Source organism: Gadus macrocephalus, chromosome 16 (assembly GCF_031168955.1).
Source record: "Gadus macrocephalus chromosome 16, ASM3116895v1".
NCBI lineage: Eukaryota > Metazoa > Chordata > Actinopteri > Gadiformes > Gadidae > Gadus > Gadus macrocephalus.
This window is the reverse complement of record NC_082397.1, coordinates 11,542,908-11,559,697: the sequence shown is the minus strand read 5'-3', so window position 1 is coordinate 11,559,697 and position 16,790 is coordinate 11,542,908. Positions and strand designations below refer to the sequence as shown.

Genomic DNA, 16,790 nt, shown 5'->3' with positions numbered 1-16,790 from the left:
TTCAACATACACTGTTCGTTTAGTGGTTGAATGATCTGTTTGTGGTTATTCAATACCATTTATCGGCCGACTTATTGAGTGTCCTCCTTGTCTCCCACCCCCCTCCCAGCCCTCCCCTGCTCCCCTGAGTCTGCCGGATCACAGCACTAGTAGGAGTAGGAGTTGTGATTATTCACTGAGCCCAGGGCACCGCGTCCTACAGAGCTAGCGCTGCGATGGTGCGCGCAAAACCATAGCGCTAGCAGAAAGCCCTGCAGGGCGGGTTGCTGCTAGCGAGCCACATGTAGCCGCCGCCACTGCGGTTCACCTCTTGCCCCCACACACACACGCACACACAAATTTGCATACTAAAGAGAATCTATAAGTTGGTGCAATGCAGATGATGAGGCAGACTCTTTCCATTCTTTCTCTGTCGTCTTCTTCTGTCGCTCTCTGGATAAGCTAGAAGCATTTGTTCGGGGGCAGGATGGTCTCGGGTTTTAGGGGCTTTGAGTCCCGGCAGAAAGGTTCCGGGTTCGTACCCCGTTATCTGCAGTCCTGCCTCAGCTCATCCCCTTTGGAAGATGACTTACCCAGCCCTACCTGCCTCTTTAATGACATTATGGAGGATGTGCGGCTGCTGGCTCGACAGCCTCGCCTGGCTGGGTCAGACTGATCAGACTCTGGGGAGGCTGCTTACCTTGGGCGCATCGGGCCATCGCCTTCACCCCACATGCTCGAGAGAATCTCTGAAGTGCAGGGAGGGACACGCCCACTCCTCCTTCCACACTTAACCCACTCTGCAATAAACCGGTTTACACCGGTCATCATCCCCCTGGGTCCTGGGTTCGAGGGGCCCAAGGTGATGACCGGTGGACACTTCATCATCACCCATCACACATCATCACAGGCCGACGACCTTGGTTCCTGTGTCCTGGGCTCGACACAGGCTGATGATACGGTCATCACAGGCGGACGACCGGTGTTCCTACCATCAGCTTGTGTCCGACCCCAGGACACAGGCTGATGATACGGTCATCACAGGCGGACGACCGGTGTTCCTACCATCAGCTTGTGTCCGACCCCAGGACACAGGCTGATGATACGGTCATCACAGGCGGACGACCGGTGTTCCTACCATCAGCTTGTGTCCGACCCCAGGACACAGGCTGATGATACGGTCATCACAGGCGGACGACCGGTGTTCCTACCATCAGCTTGTGTCCGACCCCAGGACACAGGCTGATGATACGGTCATCACAGGCGGACGACCGGTGTTCCTACCATCAGCTTGTGTCCGACCCCAGGACACAGGCTGATGATACGGTCATCACAGGCGGACGACCGGTGTTCCTACCATCAGCTTGTGTCCGACCCCAGGACACAGGCTGATGATACGGTCATCACAGGCGGACGACCGGTGTTCCTACCATCAGCTTGTGTCCGACCCCAGGACACAGGCTGATGATACGGTCATCACAGGCGGACGACCGGTGTTCCTACCATCAGCTTGTGTCCGACCCCAGGACACAGGCTGATGATACGGTCATCACAGGCGGACGACCGGTGTTCCTACCATCAGCTTGTGTCCGACCCCAGGACACAGGCTGATGATGTGTACACCGGTTCCTTTTTTAAAGTGTAGCAGGAAGAGCAGTGAAGCCACCAAGGGGGCGTGGGGCGGGAGCTGCTGCTACTGACATGCTTCTCAATATATACATTCTAAAGTCTCTCGCGGACAAGGAGCTAAACGGACCAAACAGTTGGAAGGACGTATTTGTTCCGCTCTCTGACGTAAGTCGAGCGGTAATGCCGTCGTCTCCGCTCCCGGGTTGGATCCATTATGCGAGGTTGCATTCGGGGGAAGGGGTGTAGGAGTGTGAAACGCTGAGGTAATTGTTTTGCGTGAAAGTTGGGGGAGCACAGGGCTGGCGTCAGCGCCCGGGGGAGGCAGACACCTGCGCCGGCGTGTCGTTACCGCGCGGAGCGGTTCATCCGGTGGAGCCGAATTCTCTTCTAGAGATTTCTGTTTGGATTATGAAAGATTGGAAATTGTGTCTTTGAAACCATCCAATTATATTTTTTGGATTGGAGAGATAGCGAGAACAACACACACTGCTCTTCTCTCTGCGGAGGCTTGTCTGCAAGGTGGAAGGCTGATATGAAGCAGCGCGGTGGTACTTTATAACACACCTATGGTCTTGCTCTCTGTCTCTCTCTCACTCTGTCTCTCTGTCCGTCTCTCTCTCGCTCTGTCTCTCTGTCTGTCTCTCGCTCTCTCTCTCTCTTGCTCTGTCACTCTGTCTATCTGTCTGTCTGCCTCATCACTGAGGTATTGTCTGGTAACAGATCATAGAGCAGCATATAACTCGATCTTGAACCAGCTAGCAGAGAAAGTCTGCGGGCTATTTAAAGCTCACTTTAATGATCTGCGATGTGTCTGTGTATCGCTCGCGCCCGGAAGCCCAGATTAGTGTGTGAACACACAGAGTGAGGGGAGGCGGGGAAACGCAGGGTTTACCCTGTTTACCCAGCGCAGTAGAGCTCCAGCAAACACTCACGCTAGTGTTTATGCTAGGAAAAATATTTTCTTCGTTTTAGTTGTTTGTGTTAAAGAATTCTCCTCTCAGCGACAAAGTCAATTTTCGGTCGGTTTCTCTCCGTTATGGGGTTTGGTTTCTCATCATCCCCTCATTAATAGTTTTTGCATAACTCCCTGAGCTTACTGTAATCCTTTATTTTTAAAGATGGAATGTGTGCCTTCGTTAGTATGGAGACAGTATGTCAATGCGCATCAGATTGAACATAATTACAGATTCCATTTGTTCCAGCTATGTCAACACGGGCTGGACCATCCTACTTATGAAAGCCTCATGTCAAAAACTGACTGTCCCCAGACTGCTGCTGGTGGCCGTTAGCAAAACAACACAAGTAATATTGTGAAGAAGCTCTTAATTCGACTGCAAATTGAGGCCACTTGATTTGTTGCTCGCATAAGAAATATTAGCAAATGTCAGATGTGGATAATTCCACCAGCTCCACTTGAAAGCCCCACTAAAAGAACACCAATGACGTCTCCTTTTCAATGGAACAACCATTCTCCTATTCCATCACGCCTGGCCCCTTTCCGTTCCGATCTAAAATAACCCCCCAAAACACCCTCATACACTAGGGTGACTTAATGGCCCGACGTTGGGAACCATTAGTCCGAAAACAAAGTCTGTTATTGTGTTGCTGTTTCATAACATGAGTCACATAACAACACGACACGTCCGCTGTGTTTGCGTACGAGCCTGCTCATCATCCTCATCATCCTCATCTTCCACCGGTCTGAGCAGTGTTCCGTAATAAAGCTAAAAATTAATCTCCATGTTCCTTTCTCCTCCTCCTCCTCCTCCTCCTCCTGGTCCCCATCTCCTCCTCCTCCTCCTCCTCCAGCCTGGCGGAACAGCTCCTGGAGGAGGCGCTGGCGGGCGTGGCGGCGGAGTTCCAGGACGCCTGTGAGGACTACGCCGAGGCTGTGTTCACCTCCGAGTTCCTCCGGCCCGCGCAGTCCCCCCCCGGGCCGGCACCACCCACACCGTCACTGGGCCTGGTGTAGGGGCGAGGCGGAGGCACCACCAGCACCTCCTCCTCCTGGTCTCTCCTCCTCCACCTCCTAATCCTCCGTCACTGGGCCTGGCGTTGGGGCGAGGTGGACACACCACCACCTGCTCCTCCTGGTCTCCTCCTCCTCCTCCTGCTCTCCTCCTCCTGGTCTCCTCCTCATCCTCCTGTTCTCCTCCTCCTCCTCCTGTTCTCCTCCTCCTCCTCCTTCTCCTCCTCCTGGTCTCCTCCTCCTCCTCCTGGTCTCCTCCTCCACCTCCTTCTCCTCCTCCTCCTCCTTCTCCAGGTCTCCTCCTCCTCCTCCTGGTCTCCTCCTCCTCTTCCTCCTGGTCTCCTCCTCCTGCTCCTCCTGGTCTCTTCCTCCTCCTCCTGGTCTCCTCCTCCTCCTGGTCTCCTCCTTGTCCCCATCTCCTCCTCCTCCTCCTCCTCCTCCTCCTCCTCCTCCTAGTCACCTCCTTCTCCTCCTCATCCTCCTCCTGGTCTCCTCCTCCTCCTCTTCCTCCTCCTCCTCCTGGTCTCCTCCTCCTCCTCCTCCTCCTCCTCCTCCTCCTGGTCTCCTCCTCCACCTCCTCCTCCTCCTCCTCCTCGTCTACTCCTCCTCCTCCTGGTCTCCTCCTCCTCCTCTTTCTCCTCCTCCTCCTGGTCTCTTCCTCCTCCTCCTGGTCTCCTCCTCCTCCTCCTCCTGGTTTCCTCCACCTCCTCCTCCTCCTGATCTCCTCCTTGTCCCCATCTCCTCCTCCTCCTCCTCCTGGTCTCCTCCTGGTCTCCTCCTCCTCCTCCTGGTCTCCTCCTCCACTTCCTGGTCTCTTCCTCCTCCTCCTGGTCTCCTCCTCCTCCTCTTCCTCCTGGTCTCCTCCTCCTCCTCCTGGTCTCCTCCTCCTCCACCTCCTCATCCTCCGTCACTGGGCCTAGGCGTCGGTGCGAGGCGGTCGCCTTAGAGACGACTCCACCGGGGACCCCACAGATGTCCTGGCGCTTGCCGTCGACTTGTTAAATAATGTTTTTATTTTGGACTTTGTACTCAGGTTATGGATTCAGGCTCTCTGCTTCTCCTTCTAGAATGTAAATCAAAGTATGACGTGTATTTTTTTATTTATTACATTAATGAATTGTGTTTTTGCCGTGGAAAATAAAAGCGTGGTTTTCGTATGATGAAGCAGAGAACGAGTTGGTGTTTAGAAACGGATCGAACGGCGTTCAGCAAGGAGATTGAGAGAGAGAGTGGGCGGCGATGAGGAGGTTATCTGTGGCTGAATCCCGCAGGGGAAAGTTGGTTTATATAAGCCCCGAGAGAGTGGCATTAGAGAGGATTAGAAGATGACCGACCTTTTGGTTGAATCTCTGAGCGGTATTACCCACACCTTGTACTGTCATCACGCAATACCAAAACACAGCCAGTTGCCCTGGCTTAAAACCCTCCCCAAATGTTTGTTTTGAGGCTTATTTTTGGGACAGGCAGTGACGCAGGAACCAGATCACTCAGACTCTGCCGCACCCCCGTCCTTCCCAGTCTGCGAATTAACGAATCCTACTATGGCCACGCCAATACCCCGAAAAGACGCCCGCCTCTATTTCTGATTGGTCCATGACACGTCACCCCTATCTTTGATTCGACTGCCGCGCTTTTACTGGCTTGAGATTAGCTAGAACTCTTTTGTGACGCTAGCAATGCTCACAGCGAGGGTTCCGTAGAGGTCTAAATCGTCCAGTTGAGTTGCATGCAACCCAGCCAATCACAGACAGAGTAGGGCGGGTCTTGCCGTGGCCATAGTAGGATTCGTAAATACACTCCCAGGCTGGAGTTCTCTTCCCCTCTCTTCTGTCTTCTGCGTGGGCGTCTGAAGACGTGCTGGCTCGCGAGTCTCCAGCAGATTGTGTTTCCCTTCCCTCGGAGTGGCCATCGCCCAGGAAATGAGTTCCCACTCGGATGCTCGCCTTCAGCGGGTCAGAGTTTTGGGGTTGACGCGACGACAGCTGTGTTTTGCTTTCCCAACCCCGACAGATGTTTTTTGTTCATTATGGAACAGTTCATTACTGGACTGTTATTAAACGTCAAAGTGCCTCAAAAATATTAGGGGTGTAAATCTCTGGTTTCATCACGATACGATATTATATCGATTCATTGGACAACGATACGATATTTGCCGATATCAAAAGTCTGCCGCGATACGATTTCGATTCAGGGGCATGCGATCAATATGAGACGATATCATATGCCCATTTAACACAACCTCTTACAATCACATCAACTCACATCAACTTAATTATAATTTCATAATTTTATTTCTTTGCTCTTCCGAATATTTAAAACAAAAAAATCAATTTTTAATACAAATAATAAAGTGCCACATAATTGCATTTAAGTGCCAAAGGTTTTTTATGGCTTAAATTAAAGAGCCTGTAATGATCTTTCATTTTGAACGTAGACCATTCCCAACCTATCTGTGTGGATATTTTTCTTCTAAAAACAAAACATCCCTCGGAATCATCTTGGCTGTTAAAGGCACCCAGTGCAACTTTATGTAAACATTCAATGAAAAATAAACATTAAATTTCTAGTCTTTTTTACACGTAGTAAGTTTCAATAACTCCATACCATTACATATCGACATTCAAGGAGCAAATATGAGACGTCGTTGTGTGGTGAGAACTGATAGAAAATCGTAAACAACAACAATCGCCGGTGGGGAGAAGCCATTTTTCCATTGACTGGAAGCCTGCTTTATTTATTGTAGGTTACAAAAAATAAAGAAAATGGCGGCATTGTTGTTGTTATCGATTTTGTATCAGTTCTCACCACACAACGACGTCTCATCTTTGCTGCTTAAATGTCGGTATGTAATGGTATGGAGTTATTGAAACTTACTACGTGTAAAAAAGACTAGAAATTGAATGTTTATTTTTAAGCCTCGAAAGTTGCACTGGGTGCCTTTAAGATAAGCCGTCCGTGTTGCCAGATTGGGCACATTTTTCAGCCCGATTTGGCTACTTTTAATCACGTTAGGCTGGAAAAACGGGACACATATGCCCAATCTCACAAACCGAAACTAGACATCCTCGCGCTCACACATGTGCTCGCTGTTGCCTCGTTTAACCGGTGAATGGATACGAGCGGCTTGGCGCTTTGCGCAGAAATAGTTTCACAAACACCCGCGAAAGGAGATATATAATAATAAAAGGGTGTAATACTGCGATATGCATCGGTGTTTGGCCGTTGCATCGATGCAGTTGGATCGTTCGCCAATCAATCGATGTATCGATCTACATCGATGTATCGTTACACCCCGAAAAAAAAAGTGTATAAACCATGACTGTGCTGAATAAAAAAAAAATAGGGGAGAGATGTTCCTTAACTGCTTGTCAGAATTAGTTTGTGTTTTTGATTTTCTTTTTACTTCTTGAGTTTCCTTCTCCTTCACCCCCCCCCCCCCCCCCACCAGACGCCTAATTAACCCAATCTCTTTAAATTCGTGAGGACTTGGCCATTTCAGCCAATGAGTTGTTTTACTCATGATTTCAGTGGTCTCCGGCCGGCCTTACTGCCAACCAAGCTGACACATTATCACTGCTAACTTCACAATTAGCGAGGGCGGTGTGGCCGTGGACATTAAAGCGTTGCCTTTAGCGCCCTCTTCAGCGTTGAGGTGCTGATGTGTTCAGAAGACGCTTTTGCTAATGGCTGTCATTTGCGGTAATGGAGCTTTATGCGAGCGCCGTAGAGAGGAACGGTGTTAATGAGAACGCAACCGTAGGTCATTTTGGCTGGAACCTGGGCAGCAGTCTTAGTTCTCGCAGAAACTCTGGAGGGTGTATGTGGGGGGGGGGGGGCAGGAAACCACATGCTGCATGGGGGCGGAGTCACGTCTTAATTCCTGTCTTGTTCAGGAGATATTTAATTTTGACAGCGGCCATCATCCTCATGGTATTGAACTGATAACCTTTACAGACAGTTTACTGCTCCTCGTCAATCACACGCTTCCAGACCTCCGCCTTCAGCGACATCATTGGTTGACAGAAATACGAAGCGAACGTGAAACCCCCGGGCCCCATCCACCCAGACATTGGTGTGATTTGTGAAACTAATCACCAAGCTACACCGGCGTTGTAAATCCTGAAAGACTCACGTCACTCTTTGGTGAGGTGTTTAAATCAAGTGTTTCCTGTTTATTTCATTGTTATAAAAACATCAGCGGAGGGCTTTTCAACATGTGTGATTTAAAAAAAAATAATAATACATCCTGCTGTCGAATTCCTTTCTGAACCAAAATGTTTTGGTTTATTGAACTTGCTGTTTTAGTTTTTTTTGCCACAGGCAAACTTGAACGCCAATGGCCCACGAGAGAAGTAGTTAAATACACTGACCTCTGTTAGGAGAGCTATAGGGGTCTGGTTTTAAGGAGAGGGCAAATGTAAGGATGAGGATTATGCTAAGTGTCAACGAAGGGGGTGTGACCTTATTCACTGAAAGTTTATTATGAAGATATGCTGACTATGGCAGGATTTATTGTGAGAGAGGGAGGGGGGGGTGAGTGTGAGAGAGAGAGAGAGAGAGAGAGAGAGAGAGAGAGAGAGAGAGAGAGAGAGAGAGAGAGAGAGAGAGAGAGAGAGAGAGAGAGAGAGAGAGAGAGAGAGAGAGAGAGAGAGAGAGAGAGAGAGAGAGAGAGAGAGAACCCACAACCACCACAATACATTAACCAACAGCAGAGAGAGAGACTGCGTTTCATCAGCATACTGCATGGTCAGCTTCCAGCCTCTATACATGTTAATGCCTAAAATATTTATAAATTATAGCAATGATTTATAAGTAGTAATGCAATAATCATCCTTGTTGAATGATGATTTGGCATCTGGCAGACGGAAGGTTACAATTAATGTGGACATTAATGACAGTGTTAAAAACCAGATAAAATGAAAGGCCTTCAAGTTAGGGAGGCTCAAATATGTGTCAAAGTGTGACGCTGTGTCATTTTTTAATCTAATCATAAACCATACATAACTAAATCAAATCACGTCAAACATGGCACAAGTTCTGTTTATTACATTGTACGTTCGGACCGTGTGGTATGACTGAGTTGTGTAAAGTCACAGAGCCTCTGAGATTAACTTCAGAAACTGCTCCAGGAATAACAAATTCTGTCTATAAAAAAAAGTATTACAGTAATTTCAAGGAGTTGTGTGAAACTATTAATGAAGGGACGATACGAAACCTCCTTCTCTTTTCTGTGTCGTCCCAACACGGTTGGCGGTCGAGGTTGGACTGTCAACGTTCAATAACAAAGACAAAACGTATCTGTTGGCTCCATCGTGTTCACCTTACCTTTGGTAAATCCTACTAGGGAACGCGTGGTCTGCATTGTTTTGATAGAAGAGGAAAGCACATTGTTAGTGATAAATAAGTGATACCCTCTTTTTAAAAAAAGAATACATTGGACGTGAAATGTATCTTGATGGATATGCTCTCTGACATGGAGGAGATTGCTTCCGCTGAATGGAGTTCACTTTAATTAAATTAGCCCTTTGTTTAGCTAGCAGCAGCCATGAGGGAAGCCAAGAGCTGCAATCAGCCTGATCCGTCTCGCTGTCTCCCCAGGCCTGAAGCCCTCTTCTCCCTCTATCCACTGGTCAGATTTAAAACCTCAGTGTTCCAGGGCTAAACTAGAGACCCCTCACCACAGACCCCTCTTACGCACTTATTGTATGTTGTAGCCTACTTCCTGGCCTTTGATGTACGCACTTATTGTATATTGTACGTCCTGGCACATAATGTACGCACTTATCGTATGTTATACATCCTGGCACTTAAAAATAGCACTAGGCATTGTGTAGCATCATAGCCTAGCTTTAGTATTTACGGGGCATAGGTTAACCTATTGATTGTTAGTGCTTGGCACGTGGTTCTATGAACATCCTTACTGTACTGACAGAGATATATTGTTGTTTCTCTTTCTTTTGACAAATGTATTGGTTGTAGGTCGCTTTGGATAGAAGCATCTGCTAAACGCCCTACATATAAAATCTAAACGTGTTTGGTAATCGACCTTCCGGACAAGTAAATCAAAAAATGCTTATTTTCCCAGCTGAGTTTCAGTTTCAGAGATTTAGCGTCAACAGTTCCACCGGTGGTGGGTTGACCCTCGGCCATTTTGGCTCCGTTCAGAATGCATCAGTTGGCCCTGCGATGCTATTGTTTCGGCTCTGAGGTGGGCCAGCCGCCTCCGTGCGGCTCTGGACCTGTTTGTCGACAACGGGACGCGTATGGAGCATCGGCGAACCATTACTTTACCATCACCGCTGTATGTAATGTACTGTACTGTATGTACTGTACTCGACTGGACTGGCTGGACTGTACTGTAATGTATGTACTGGACTGGACTGGAGTGTACTGCACGCACTGTACTGGACTGGACTGTACTGTACGTACTGTACGTACTGTATTGTACGCACTGGACTGGACTGGACTGGACTGGACTGTACGCACTGTACTGGACTGGACTGGACTGGACTGTACACACTGTACTGGACTGGACTGGACTGGACTGTACACACTGTACTGTACTGGACTGGACTGGAATGGACTGGACTGGACTGAACTGTACGCACTGGACTGGACCGGACTGTTCGCACTGTACTGTACTGGACTGGACTGTACTGGACTGGACTGTACTGTACGTACTGTACTGTAAGCACTGGACTGGACTGGACCACGCTGTTTCTGCCAACACAATGCTGGGTGAGATTCTGGCCGTTCTCGATATTTGAACGATACTCATATATGGATCGTAATCACCCGATGTTGGCTCTCGGTCCACCGATTATTTCAATGTTTTTTACGTTTGTTTACTATTTTTTCTAGGCTGCATTGACTGTTGAGTATAATACCGTATATGTAATAACATAATCTAATATAGAGTATACGAATAAAGGAATGATGAGTTTTAAAAGGGAACCAGTTTAGCCTGAGGTAAGCACTGCACCCTACGGTGCCATACCATTTCATTGGTTACAAACGGACGTTTAATTTTAGTGGACATTTAACTCATTAAATATTGATTTAACTCAATAATCTTTAATCTTACATTGTAAAACATTTCTGTTTACATTTTAACATATATTTTCCGCACATTTTCACGTAAGACAGAACCCATCAGATATAATAATGGATATTTCATCAGGGTAATAACGGCTTCAGGATGACATCACAGTAAACTCGCGTGCTGCATCTTCACTTTCAGACTCGAGTCTACTGTTTGATAACGAGCGCCCCACTGGAGGCTTGAGACTGGGAATACTGGGAAGAACTGGGAACACACACACACACACACACACACACACACACACACACACACACACACACACACACACACACACACACACACACACACACACACACACACACACACACACACACAGTTACTTGAAGTATGTGGAGCAAGCGGCGGAGAAGTCCGGGTCTTTTCGAGAAGCACAGGTGTGTGCGCGCCTCGCAGCAGCAGCAGCAGCAGAGCCCGACGCCGCGCGTGTAGCTCTGTGCCCGTTCTACCTTAGCCTGGCACGCGCCACGGTGCAGGCACGAGGACGACCGAGGAGGAGGAGGAGGAGGAGGTGGAGGAAGAAGCCAGCGCAGACCCGCCAAAACTATCACACAACATAAGCATACCGGTTCTCCTAACTGCATTTTCGGTCGGTTGGGCGACGGAGAGAAAGGCGCCATGTCAAAGGAACCACGGGGCAAAGGTAAGCCGTTGTACGATTTGGCACGAATTCGTAATATCTTCTCGGTGTTCCGCTCGGTTTTCGGGTTTTGGGTTTTGGGTTTTCCGTTACGGGGGGTGATGAGTCAACCGTGGCTCGTGGTGTGGACGTTGCCGCGCGGAGCGGCTCGTGGAGGTGATCTGTAGGAATGCGTGATGGGAATAACGTGCGCATGCGACGCCGCGTGCGGTCCACAGAACGGGTCGTGATTAGTGATCAAACTCCCGCGTTCTCCCGCTCACGTGCGGTCACGCGAGGGCGACTTTGCGTGATGTTAAAAACGAACAGGAGAAAAGGTGCGTTAAATGTTAAATCAGGGGTCTGGGGTATTCTTCTGTTTCCAGTCTGTTCTATTTTGGGACGTCGGCGTTAGAAAACTACGACGATGTTAACCCTCTACTAGTCCCAGACATCCCAAAATAGCACAGCCAGGATGGTGTTTAGTGTGGTTTGTAAGGCAGTTCTTCTGTCATGCTAATTTGTTTACCTGGGAATTAGGCTACATGTTATCAGGTGCTACAGTAGCTGCACAGCAACCTGGTTGTAGTGGTTATTTAGTTATTCTGTTTGAAACCGTACCAATATATGTTTATGGTTCATGAAGAGACATTGCTTGTGAGGTCTTTAGGCTATGTACTGTATTTGGAATGATGAAACTTTTTGTTAGACAGCTGACCTTCCTCATCGTGTATTTATGTAATTGTATCTGAGTCACACGGTTTTAAAAGAAGTCGGACCGTACATTTGGCTGTGGTTTTATTACACTTTCAGTTCAGTGCAACAAATCCGAAACCGCTGGTAATGAGCTAACAGGAGAACCGCGGGAGCCCTTATTATTCTGGTCCGGGCTTGTCTCGTTCGGTCTTAAAAAGAGAAAGTGTGGCACTGAAGTTGTCCTAGAAACAAGGATACAGCCACGCAAAGATCAGGCATGCTCACAGTGAATACAACGTTTTCTCCTTGATACCGAATCTTTGTTTTAATTGGCTCAGGCACGGGGATGTATTTACCTAGACCCACGAAGCCAGGCATGCTAGACCCATCCATCACCCAACTACCTTTACTTCCATCTATTCATTAATTCATCCATTCATTCATCCATCCATCCACCCACCTATCCATCCACCTCCCCACTACCTTTCAATCTATCCATTCACCCATCCATCCATCCACCCACCTATTCATCCATCCATTCCTCATGCCTATTAAGAGTTGCTTGTTAAAACCCAATGGAAATGGAAGAGACCCCGAATAAGATTTATGTCCATTGACGTCACTCACAAACCAGTCTTCAGTGGACATGCAGACGTCTTGAGAGACGCCAACTCAGTCCTGGTCTCTGGGGAATAGAAGCGTGCAATTCCTCTTCTGAACTGCCATTGGATCGCTCGGCTGTGGTGTTTTGGTTATTAGGCTATTGGTTGTCCTGTACACCTCAGGTTCAAAATGATGGCAGTTTCCAGCAATGTTAATTTGCACAATAAAGATATAAGATAAACACCTATCATGAATAAACATACAATCTACAAGATAAGGTTAGGGTCCAAAACTCAGTGTCAGTGTGTGCTTGTAGTCTCGAGCCCTGACAGGCGTCAAAGCGAACCTTGCTCCTGCAGGTCAACTGCCAGCCTAACAGAAAGCCTTTAAAGGATCGGTCGAGTGTACATCCATACATCTTCCTCTCCTACGGCCACAAGACCTCCATCCGTCTTAGTTCTCTCCAGGGAGTCGCTGGTGTTTTTCTTATCCATATTACCCTCCACGGTGCCCTTTTTCTCTCAGCGAATCAGGAAATGGTGAACCGTGTGAAAACACCTCGGCTGTATCTGTACTTACAATTTATTTTTTGTCGATTCAGCCATAAATCAAATTCCTCCCAGTTAATCATGATCAGAGTCATGACGCAACGCACCTCGCTGTAGAAAGCCCTCCTGGTTAATAGGACTCTGAGTGTGGGTCGCGGTGGTTATTTCCCCCCAGACTCGAAGGCCTGTGAACCCCCCGTCTGCCTGAGCGGCCGCGGGGGAGCCTGACTGGGGGGGGGGAGGGGGGGTGTCCGGGGTACATCGGGGTCGCCTTGGTCCAGTCCAATCCAGCCAGCCAGGCGCTAATCTTTTTTATTACTTTCTGTTTATTGCAACGCACCCGATGGCACGGCCTCACCGTGATGCCAGGGCTGTCCTTTCCTGCTCTGTGCTTGCGTTGTTGTGCCAGCGGCAAGCCCACTTACTAATTCTGTTTTCAATTTCTTGTAATTAGTATGTGGATCTTATCTTTTTCCGAATAATAATGAAAGGGAAGCTGGGCGTTTTATTTTTTTTATGCTATCTCTGTCTTTTTCTCTGTCTGTAACTTTCATTCTCTCACTACCCCGGGATGAATTACATCGGGTATGCTGGGCTGATAACAATACTGTTGTTCTGATACTGAAATAGGCTAGTGGTGCTACTTGGTTTATCTGCAGTGGACCAAACATTGGATACAGATCATTGTCAAGAGTCCTACCATCAGGGAGGAGGCATACCTCCCGAAAATGTGCCAGGTCTAACAGATACCTGAGATCATTTGTACCATCAGCTCTTGGGCTTCAAAGAAAGCAATAGGTCATCTGCTATCCCTGCCCATGTTACAGCACTTATTTTTTTAAGTACACTGTAGCATGGTGGTTCAACATGTGAATTTATGTTCTTATCTATTAATAACTCCATGTTTTATGTGTCTTTTTGTATGTGTTGGCTACGTGTTGCAAACCAAATTGCCCCCTTGGGGACATTAAAGACTTTTCAATTCAAAAGAGAGGTGAGGAGGACGAGAAGCGCCCAACAGTATGGTCTCTCCTGCTACACTGACCTATCCCTCCCCTCCGTTAGGCAAGGCAGTAGCGGTCTGCTAGGACCCGTTCATTCTACTTCATCCTAGGCTCTAAAGAGGCCAACGGGTTGCACGTCTTTACGAGGGGTCGTTTGACCACAAATGACTGGCCTAAAATTAAACTCTAAGACAAAATGATCAGCGGTAAAAGTGGCAATGGTGCGGTACTAAAACTGCAGATTGCTTATCAAATGCTGTCTATATACCTGCTTACCCAAATATTGAAACATATTATCCTTTACAAAAGTCAAGGATCTCTGGTGTAGTGACATCACGTGATGGGGCATGATTAAATACCAACCCGATAATGCAATTATTTCAGCCATTTAAGGAAAAAGCACAACTTTAGAAAAGCTGCACAGTTCCAGCTGACTGACAGCCCACAGGCTGTGGGTTGGAACCCCATTGTTTGCCTGTAGGCGGGCAAGGTGCTAAACCAATACACCTGCTGCTCATTGACACGTTCCTCACTTTCCCTTCCCGGACCTCTGTGGTCCTTCAAAGGCTTTGGAGTGAACGGGTCCACCAGGCACTAGGCCACCATTTATCTAGAATGTGTTTCTCCTCCAAAGACTCTTTAAAGAACAGGTTTTACTTTTGTTGTCAAAAGCAAATCCACTGTTCCCTCCTGCTTTGTTGGGACTTGGCAGCAACCCTTACAGCCCTCCACATAACAATTCATTCTCTCTCTCTCTCTCTCTCTCTCTCTCTCTCTCTCTCTCTCTCTCTCTCTCTCTCTCTCTCTCTCTAAAATGAGCTGTTCACACCCACAGAATCAGTTTATAATGTGTTATAATAATACAGTTAAGAGTGTAGAATTAAGTCGTCTCTAGCCGAAAGGGCTTGGCTGAAATGGAATATAGTATTCATACATTTGTTTCAATTAGTGTATAACACCCTCCCTCACCCCTCATACGCACTTCTTGTATGTTGTACATCCTAAATTTTTTTTACTTAGCATTGTGTAGCATCTTATCCTAGCTATCTTTGTTGCTTACAGGGAATGGGTTAAACTAGCGATAGTTAGTGCTTGGCACTTGTCTCTATGTACATCACTACTGTGCCGACAGCGATATATTGTTGTTCCACTTTCTTCAGACAAATGTACTTCTTGTTAGTCGCTTTGGATAACAACAAAATATCTGCTCAACGCCCTGCTTGTAACCATAAATGTGCAGTTGTATTGCGGCTGTTGCACTGGTCTTTTGACCGCTCGCGCCGTGGCGGTTCTTTGCACCTGCGGAGCGTTGTGTACCTTCCGCCGCCTGTTGTACGCGGCGCGGCCGCCGTACAAACAGCCTGGCATCATGTGCTTCACCACATGGCCCTCAGCGGAAGACCCCCCCCCCACAGGAGCCGTCGCCGTGTCTCACTGAATTAAACAGCGGCGCGCACTAATGCATTCAGCCCCCCTGACCTCTTCACTGTATTTGAGCATACAAAGCAGTGTTAATTTAAAAGTAATGGCCGTTTGTCATGGGGAGGCACACGAGGTCTGGGTCCCAGCGCGCAGGCAGCTGCCCCCAACGCCGCCGCCGCTCAGCGGGTCAGGAGTGAGGCTAGGGCGCCGGGGGGGGGGCGTCTGGGGAGTCTCTCTTACCTGGCACCCCACAAACCCCATCTGCTACAGGGTACGAGGGGAGGAGGGGGAGACATTATCGTTTTGCAGCGGGCGGCAGGTTCCTGGTTCTATCCCCGCCTGCTCAGAAGCCCAGAGTGGAGGTGTCCCTGAGAGAGACGCCGTACCCCAGCTGCCCCCGACGAGCCCGCTGCTATTGACTTATCGATTATCAGTTTATGATAATTATCGACATTATGGATTCTTACATTATCGTTTGCCAGCGGGCGGCAGGTTCCTGGTTCAATCCTTGCCTGCTCACAAGCCAAGAGTGGAGGTGTCCCTGAGCGAGGCGCCGTACCCCAGCCGTCCCGACGGGCCAGCGGTACGGCGGACAGAGCTGTCGGGGTATGGACGGGTGAGGCATGAAGTGTGAAGCACTCTGAGCGGCCATAGGTCAGAACAGTGCTATATTAATGCACTCCATTCACCATCGCTCACCATAGGGGACAGTGACATGTAGCACACCCACTAGATACAGAGAGGGTGGCTCTCCTTAGTGGTGCAACGGCTCACAGCAGAGTTATTTACATTTGGGGCATTTGGCAGACGCTTTTCTCCAAAGCGACTTACAATAAGTACATTTGTCAGAAGACGGAGAAAGAACAATATGTCTGTGTGTACTGTAATGATGCTAAGCACTATTTTTGTGTGTCAGGTCGTATAACATACAATAAGTATGCACATTAAGTGCCAGATCATACAACACACAATAACTGCATAATAGGGGGGGGGGGTGTAAGTGGGGAGGCTTTGCAGACTCTAGGTGAACTCATATTTAGAACACAGTTGTGCAACAGTGGCCCCTAACATGGGGGAGGATGGGATTTGTAAAGTACTCCACGTAACAGTGACTAATGGCAACGCTAACCTTATGGTAATTACCGTGATGGAATGATGCGGTACGTTCTACAGAATCACAAGTGGTGGGTGGACCGACTCTCAATCCACCGTTTCATAGTAG

General features: G+C 48.3%; 2 protein-coding genes across 4 annotated transcripts in view; both read left to right on the top strand.

Moving 5' to 3' along the window:
- kiaa0753 (KIAA0753 ortholog) overlaps positions 1-4,741 on the top strand; it is a 25,911-nt gene extending 21,170 nt beyond the window's left edge. For 2 of the 3 annotated variants that reach the window (XM_060074836.1, XM_060074834.1), the window contains exon 17: positions 3,418-3,856. In XM_060074836.1, coding sequence (XP_059930819.1) covers positions 3,418-3,580 — 163 coding nt within the window. In that variant the 3' untranslated portion in view covers positions 3,581-3,856. The other variant, XR_009529629.1, reaches the window with a different exon arrangement.
- A 6,105-nt stretch (positions 4,742-10,846) lies between these two features.
- The window catches only part of pitpnm3 (PITPNM family member 3), an 87,793-nt gene continuing 81,849 nt past the window's right edge, over positions 10,847-16,790 (top strand). Inside the window, 1 exon segment of the mRNA XM_060074550.1 lies at positions 10,847-11,319. Within this exon segment, the coding sequence (XP_059930533.1) occupies positions 11,295-11,319 (25 nt within the window). The 5' untranslated portion in view covers positions 10,847-11,294.